Genomic DNA, 8425 nt, shown 5'->3' on the forward strand with positions numbered 1-8425 from the left:
TCCCTCCTTCTCAAACACTCTTCTACTTTTATTTATATTCATATTTATTGTTATTGTTGTTCTGCAGTTACAAACAGATTTCCCCTATGGGGTTCAATAAAGTATTATCTTCAGTTTCCATCCACACTAAGCATGCCCACCCACAGTGCCGATGAACCTTTAACTCCACACAGTCTGAACCAAAGATGAACTAGGAGAGGAACATCTTCAAGAGACTAAACAAATTTAGCTGCTGTATGAACTTAATGATGCATCTTTAATTCATCAAATTCTTCAATTTCCCTCAAAGACAAACTTTCAGAGTCAATCACACAACTTGACATGTTGAAAACTATTTAATAATTGAGCTTTTCTACCGATAATCCGTGAGAGGGAACAGACTGGGAGTTCATTGAGGCAGTGGTTTCCCTGCTGCCCCATAGATCACTGATATGCATTTCAGAGTCCACTTCAGTGGAAATGATCCAAACTCAGCGCTGTCTCTGAGGTCAAATTCAGAGCTGAACAGAAAGAGTTTATCCAGGACGCTGAGTGTGCCACGCTCTATGGTTGAAGTTACTTCTTCTTCCAGAATTGGCTGTACTTGTCGACCTTGAAGTCATCTTCATAGTGTTCAGCTCCCGTTGTCTTCTTCGTCTTTTTCACTTCTCTCTTCTTCTGCCGAGCTCGGCGTTCTTCCTCCGACAAAGTCGATAGATCGACCGGCATCTTTCTCACACACACACACAATCACACACAATCACAAACACACACACACACACACACACACACACACACACACACACACACACACACACACACACACACACACACACACACACACACACACACACACACACACACACACACACACACACACACACACACACACACGACCCAAAACTGTTAAATCAGGCCCTGGCAGAATTGTGACAGAAATTAATGACATCCATTTTTTTTTTTCATTTTAAGGGTTCTTTTTCTGACTATTGATGAGTTCTTGCTGATACAGAGAACGTTTTTATTTCTTTTAATTTTGTATCAATAAAGTCATTTCATGCATCATTTTCAGGTAGTTATTTTTTATCTTGATATTTTAGAAATATTTTCATATAATTTCCTGTTCCCAGATAATCAACAAATTGTCAGGTACTTCTATGCTTATTTTAAAGGGAATTTTTGAACTAACATGAGATAATTTCACTTCTTTATGTAATATTTGAATTCAAATCTTTGTCCAGGACAGCACGACATTTTAACATGCACCAAAAGATATGTGAACTCTTCACTGGGCTGACACTATCTCCGGCAAAAGGCAGCAGATACTGTCGCTTACCATGAGGATGCGCCTGGGTTCCTTGTATCGGATGTTGATGGTGGATCCATCTGGACGGACCAGCATCACTGGGTAAAGCCTCTCATACTTTTGGCGGCTATAGCGGACCACCGAGGTCCTGTTGGAGTTCATCTGAGGAGTGTGTGTGTGGAGGAGGCGTGGGGAGTGAGGAGGAAGCAACAGGAAACCACACCTACCCGGCGGATGTAAAAACAAAACAAGAGTTAGCAATCAACCATAAAATCACAGTGATCCAAAAATGACACATGCGGAATGAAGGTTGGGTGCAGAGAGACCGAAGATGGGAGGGAACAATGAGGTTACAGGGAGTAGAGAGAAATAAAGTGTAGGATTTTAAATTCCTAGTCAACGGTGCAGAGCAACGGAGAGTGTGGAGCATGTCAACTATCAGCCAGAATGAAAGGAAAGATGTGAAAGATAGTAGTGAGACGAGCAATTTTGTAAGGTTTATTGGAGACACAGAGCAGAGGACAAGGGGCAGCATAGATGAAGGTGTTTAGGTTCGAGGATCGATCGGATGAGGAATGAGTCCATCACAGGGACAGCTAATGTAAGATGTTCTGAAGATGAGGTCAGACTTAGATTGTTTATAGAAAAGGGCAGTTGAAGATCTGGGTAGTAGGGTTGAGGTTTCAACTTCAAGAATAAAATTAAATTAAAAAAAAAAAAAAGTCTGAACAAATATCACTGACAGAACTTGAATTTTAAACAATCACAACCACTGTGCATTGATAATTGTATAAGATTCTCAAAATGTTATATTGTTCAGATAATTATTTTTCTATTTACTTGTCCAGTATTAAATATTTATATATATTTCAAGTTTTTTTTTAATTTTTTTGTCGATACTAGCACACTATTTTCCTTATTTTACAAATTATATTTTAATTGTGTTTCTTTAGTGCATCATATTTCAATGTTTTTCATTAAATAATTTATTGTAATATTTTGATTAAATGTTTATATCTATCTTCCCCTTTGATTATTATTTTTATGTCTTTTACCTATCTTTCCCTTGTATCTTAATTAGCATGTATCCTCTAACTTACCGGTAGCATGTAAATTAGAGGAGCTATGTAGCTATATTGAATTAGCTCTCTTGTGTACGCTAGCTGTATTAGCTAACTTGCTCTTAATAGTGTGCCATTACGCGACAACTGAACCACACCTTTAACACGATGAAACACCGTGAAAAGTAATACAATTGTAAATAGTCAAATATTTTTTCCGCAAAGTCCTACCGTGACAAGAGATTCCCGGGACCTCTGAACATCGTTAACCGCATATTGACATAGAACAGCCAGGCGAAGGTGGACCGGAAGCCGTAAGTTGAAACCGGAAAGGGTGGAATTAACGTCCGGTCGAAACAGCATAAAGTGCAGAAGCGTTCCGTTCCTACCTGTCATGTGACCGGCAACACGGAAGACGAGTAAACATCAGTGGACCGGTAGGTGCTGATTTTTTTTAATAATTTATTATCTTTAGCGTCAGACAAATTAAATTGGCGCATTCGAGATTATGAAGCAGCAACACGGAATATATGATTTGCTGGGTTCCGTCCCAACAAAGGGATTTTCTGACAAACCGTACATTTTGTTGTCGTTGCTCCCAAATGTCTGAAATTACTAAAAAAATATATTGCTAATTGATTTGAGGGCAAACGTCTGTAGAGGAAAACACTGAAATCTCGATTGTTTAAATGTTTCATACCCCTATTGGTACAAATACCGTAAGGTTGTTTTTCTGTTGCTGAGAGACATTTAGTTATTTGGCGAACCTTCCAGTAACCCTTAATGACTTTTAAAAATACATCTGTGACGTTATACAATTCAGAAGAAGCAGAGATTGCTGTATCAATTACTATAGGCCTGAAAAAAAATCATCATCCCTAGCATGATATTTTGGGAAACTGACATTATTTTCTTTGTTTGTTTACGTCAATCTCACACCTCCTGGACATGTTTCCTGACGTTTAAATGAATCTTCTTGTTCTTGACCTGCTGCTGCGACTAGAGGCCCCAGATGTCCCAGCAACAGGGTGCATTGTAAATCTGGCTTCACGGTGACCTCCTGTCATTTTCGTGTGTCTGTCTGTGGACGTGGTGCACGAAGGCCTCCCAGCAGGTCCGTGGCGTCATCGGCCCACCAAGATGGCAAGGTTGCCGCCTCCCGCCTGGACCCTGCTGATGCTGCAGTGGATGCTGAACGGCATCGCAGGTGACCGATGGACTCTTGAGACTGTTCAGGGATCAAACTGTGTCGTAGGAATTCCGTCATCAACAACTGGGGGAAAAAAATACTCATGATGTACCGTGGAAGTTTGACCTTTCAGAGCACTGGTGGTAATATTAGAATATTTTGTCATTGCTTTTGGCAAGCTTTTCAGATAATGAATGAATTATGAGTGTTTGCATTTCCTTTTTAAAATTGGGAAAAACTAAAGCTAAAAACCACACCAAACACCCCATACATTTTTCTATAAGCTATCAAAAAATAGCCTAAAAAGGAGGATAGAAAGTTTTAAATAATATACATTTCTCCCCCCCCACTGTAGAATCCAGAGTGCGTTTGGTCACACCGGGCATCGTCACACTGGAGCAGAATTCGACGGCTGATGTCACCATCACATCCAGGTAGTGATCACACCACGTCCTTCGCTCTGTGTTGTTGCGTTCAGCAGTCTGTTGTTGTCCTTGTTGTTTTTCCTCGGTCCCGTCCTTACCTGTCTTCTCTTCAGCATTTTATTTATTAATGAGTGCTCATCCCATAACCCTGCAGCAAAAGCACACAGTTACAAAGTAAATACACACCTAAAAATATTGAAATTCAGATCCTGGTAACTTTGAATATTATCAATTAGATCATTCATAAATAGATATGACTAAGCGTTTGATAAAAAAAAAACACCTGACAGTAGTATAATTTGCAGCTACAAAGGGTAAGATGTTGCAATAAGAATGGGATTAATAATGTCAGTTATGTTATATTAAGGTATTCTTGATAACATTGATAGTCTTATTTGTTTCAGTCATTATAATCTCTCTCGACATTGCATCATAGTCATGGAACAAGTTTTTTTTTTTAAAGTGTGTGTGTGTGTGTGCGTGTGTGTGCGTGTGCGTGTGTGTGTCATCAGTTCCCTTCTCAACCAGTCAGCTGTGATTCAACTCAATGTGACCTACAGCTCAAAACCCAACATCTCTTCCATCATCGCTCTGCCAGAGCAGGTAACGGGGTAAACAAATGCAACTTTGGTCTCTGTGGAGGGGAGAGGAAAACGAACATTCTGAAAGTAAACCAAAAGTCTTTATTCTTCTTTTTTTTTTTTTACATATGAAGATAAGATAAGATAAGAACAACTTTATTAATCCCGAAGGTTACAGAAAATATAACAGTAATAAATAATAAAAAGAAAAGGCAGAATTAGAAATAAAATAAACTATAAACTATAAAGTGTCTCAGTGAAACTATGAAGTGTCTTAGTAAACAATGAAAGCCAGTGAACCCAAGACGTCTGCCACTGGCTGCCATTTTTTGTCAAATTTCAGGATTTGAAATGTGATATTTCTTGGTAATTGTAAGAGAATGTCGTGATTGAAGTTATTTCTTTTTTATAAACAAATAGAAACTTGTTTGGGTAAAATTCCTCAGTAAAACAGACAAACAAACAAACAAAAATTTTTCCAAGACTTGTAACCTGTTGCGTTTTAGAAGTTTAGGCCTTTAAAAATCCAAGTTATCAAAATATTGTCATAAAACAATCAAAAACACGCCTTCCCACTGACATTAACAACACCTGGGTTATTTAAAAACCTGGGATATTCGCTCGTTGTTTGCTTGAAAATCCTGAAAATAAATCAGTTACTGAGTAAAAAGTTTACTTTTATTCTGTTTATTATATATACTTGTTTTTTTTTTTTTGCACCAACAAAGAACAGAAGTTTGGTATGACTCTGTGGCGACCCAGCTGGTAATCCTTGTCATAGCGGAAACCCAGTCTGAATGCGTCAAGCGTATTTTCAGATTTTACGTTGAGGGAAAGCAGTTAATTCTCTCCCTTCTTCCCCTCAGCTGTTGCTGCCGGTGGAGAAGACCTCCGTCACTTTCAGCGTAAAGGGCGTGGGCGTGGGTCAGGTGACCGCGTACCTGATCAGCAACCACACCGAGATAAGCAGGTGTGTGAGCGTCACCTGCGAATGACAAGACTTTTCTCCATGGAAAAAGAGTGATTGCGGCATTTTTATCTTCCATAAGAGTCATTTGTTGTTTTCTAATTTTTTTTTTAAATCTGTTAAACATCTGATAATCGCATGCTTTTGAGGCCCCGCTTTCGGGCTCCAAGAGAGATCCACAGACAGACCATGATTCTTTCAGATTATCCCAGCAACATAAGAGAGTGTTGATTTCCGGTCTATTTCAGTAAGATAATATCACTGATAATTATTTGAAATTTCTCTCTGCCAGTTTCCAAACGAGGATCCGCTTCCTGGTCGTCCGTAGCAACATCCTGTCAGTGGTCAGCGCAGTGGTCGGCTGGATGTACTTCGTGGCCTGGTCTGTGTCCTTCTATCCGCAAGGCTGGGAAAACTGGAGGAGGCAGAGGTGCTCTTCTCTTCATTATAAAGATTTATATATTTGCCATTAGCATTTTTTTCTTTTTAAGTGTTTGTGGAAAATGAGCGCATGCGTGAGTGGAGCCAATTTGAGCCAGTGCTCTGATAGCTCCTAGGTGAACGTAAGAGGAGGCTCGGAGCTGCTTCGGTAGCAACTTTTAATATGGACCCCATGGAACGCAGATCCAACAAACCCAGATTTGCACTACTAGTGTGGAATATCAGTGATTGGATTAATAACTGGGTGTCCAACTATTTCTAAGCTCTTCAAATTGGGTGTCAGATTTGCTTAACTTCCATTCTTTCATATTCTATACCACTTATTCTTCAGTAAGGGTCAAGGGGGAGCAGGAGCCTATCCCAGCTTTTATTTGGTTCACCCTGGATCAGGTCACCAGTCACTCACAGGGCAAACATAGATACATACAACCATTCATACTCTTCTAAAGAGACGTGTCTGGGACTGTGGTAGCAAACTGGAGAACCCAGAGGAAACTCAAGCAGACACAAGGGGAGAACATGCAGAAAAGCTCCCAGGAATTGAACCTGGTTGCTGTGAGGCTAAGCCGTTAACAGCATCGCCTCATTTGCTAAACAAAATAAAGCAATTACCGATGATGCTGATGTTTTGTTTGTTTTCGCTCAGCGTTGTGGGTCTCAATTTCGACTTCCTGGCTCTCAACACAATGGGCTTCTTCATGTACAGTGTCTTCAACATCGGGCTTTTCTTTATCACAGATATAAAGGTACGTGTCAAAACATCGCCTGCGGCTGCAGCGGGAAATTTCAGGAATTCAAAAGATGCGCTTTCCTTGAAAACTTCATGACAAACCAACAGAGCTGTAGTACTGCCTTAGACCACCGGGAGGTCAGCTCTGTTTTCTCTCTTCCTCCTCTGCAGGAGGAGTTTTTAAGGAGTAACCCGAACGGAATCAACCCCGTCCAAGCCAACGACGTCTTCTTCAGCGTGCATGCCCTGGCACTGTGTCTGGTGTACGCCCTGCAGGCGACCATGTACGAGGTGAGCACCCCCCACCGAGCAACCCTCGCATAGGGAGAATTTGTATTGGGATAAACACAACATAGATTATGGTTTGCGTCTGTGCTCCAGAGGGGAGGTCAGAAGGTGTCACGGACAGCCCTGATCCTGCTGCTGATCGGCTTGTTGTTTGCCCTGGTCAGCCTGTTCGTCGCTGTCGCCAAGGTGATCACTTGGCTGGAGTACCTATACTACTTCTCCTACATTAAACTGGGTGTCACGCTGGTCAAATATGTACCGCAGGTGAGGAACCGCCCTGGTGTGACAGCGAAACTGTTCTGAAACTCACTATTCATATTGCTACAGCTCCCTACACCAACTAGTGGCTGCAGCATGTTTTTTTTTTGTTTTTTTTTAATAGACCTTCATAAATGGCCATAAGAACATATATCAGTACTATAGAGTTATAATGTACAAGTTCTCTCTTTGTTGGTTGTCCATCTTCATCCCACAGTGCAAAGAACAGGCTGTGGGTTCTCTGAAGACTTTGTCCGTAGGTGTGAATGAGAGGGTTACCAGTTGGATGAAATAAATTCACCGCCCTGATACTTTCCGCTGACCGGCCTTATGCATTTCATTTCTTAATTCTCAAACATTCCTCCGACCGCTGTTTTAAGTTCACCTTTGTTGCGCTCTTGAATGTCTGCCTTTTTCTATCTGATGTAAATAATGGCTGACGCTGTTCCAGGCATACATGAACTACAAGAGGCAAAGCACGGAGGGCTGGAGCATCGGCAACGTGCTGCTGGATTTCACCGGGGGCGTCCTGAGCATCCTGCAGATGATCCTGCAATCCTACAACAACGGTGATCACCGACCCTCAGTGCTTCGATTCCACAGAATCATCCTCTGACACACTATGTGTGTGTGTGTTTTGCTGTAACGCCTCTCCGGTGTGTGTCTCCCCCCCTCCCCCAGATGAGTGGATGCTGATCTTCGGGGATCCTACCAAGTTTGGCCTAGGCCTTTTCTCGGTGTTCTTCGACATCCTCTTCATGGTTCAGCATTACTGTTTGTACGCGCAGCGGTCACCGTACCAGCCCCTCCCGCAGGAGCAGAACTGACGTAGAACCAACAGTCCAAGTGCCGTCTGACGCCCCCCGCCCCCCAAAAATGAAGAAAACTTAAAATTTTTTTTTTTTTTTTTAAAGATACATCTCTTACTGGGAAGACCAGAGAAGGGACTCTGGGCTCTTTAAGAGCCAGATTTAATCATCCAGCACAAAAAAAAAAACAAAACCTTGGATTGTTGGGTGTGAGGAGAATGAAATCTGTGTATTTTTGTAATGACAGGGGCATTTTTAGAGGAAATGGAACACGAATAAATAAATACTGTAAACCATCCTGTCAAATCTTATTTGGTAAGGTGGTCTTTCCTCCATGGAGAAGTTACTGCTAGGGTGCGAAGCTTCATCATGGTGCCAGGAGATGAAACAA

At 41.3% G+C, this 8425-nt stretch overlaps 2 protein-coding genes across 2 annotated transcripts; one reads left to right on the top strand and one right to left on the bottom strand.

Annotated features, from left to right (window-relative positions):
• Positions 1-316: 316 nt before the first annotated feature.
• On the bottom strand, positions 317-2698 carry mrpl55 (mitochondrial ribosomal protein L55). The gene is made up of 3 exons (XM_086145784.1): positions 2578-2698; positions 1316-1508; positions 317-708 (listed from the first exon to the last, which is right to left on the bottom strand). Exons 1-3 carry the CDS (start codon positions 2619-2621, stop codon positions 556-558), a joined length of 390 nt encoding a protein of 129 aa, XP_086001910.1. The 5' UTR covers positions 2622-2698; the 3' UTR covers positions 317-555.
• A 32-nt stretch (positions 2699-2730) lies between these two features.
• ctns (cystinosin, lysosomal cystine transporter) lies at positions 2731-8332 on the top strand. The gene is made up of 11 exons (XM_086145760.1): positions 2731-2783; positions 3350-3553; positions 3891-3969; positions 4473-4563; positions 5408-5511; positions 5801-5938; positions 6596-6695; positions 6851-6970; positions 7061-7231; positions 7677-7794; positions 7907-8332. Exons 2-11 carry the CDS (start codon positions 3487-3489, stop codon positions 8050-8052), a joined length of 1134 nt encoding a protein of 377 aa, XP_086001886.1. The 5' UTR covers positions 2731-2783; positions 3350-3486; the 3' UTR covers positions 8053-8332.
• Positions 8333-8425: the final 93 nt, after the last annotated feature.

The sequence above is a fragment of the Fistularia commersonii genome, chromosome 1 (assembly GCF_037954325.1).
Source record: "Fistularia commersonii isolate RoL2024-O1a breed Wild chromosome 1, RoL_Fcom_v1.0, whole genome shotgun sequence".
Lineage (NCBI taxonomy): Eukaryota > Metazoa > Chordata > Actinopteri > Syngnathiformes > Fistulariidae > Fistularia > Fistularia commersonii.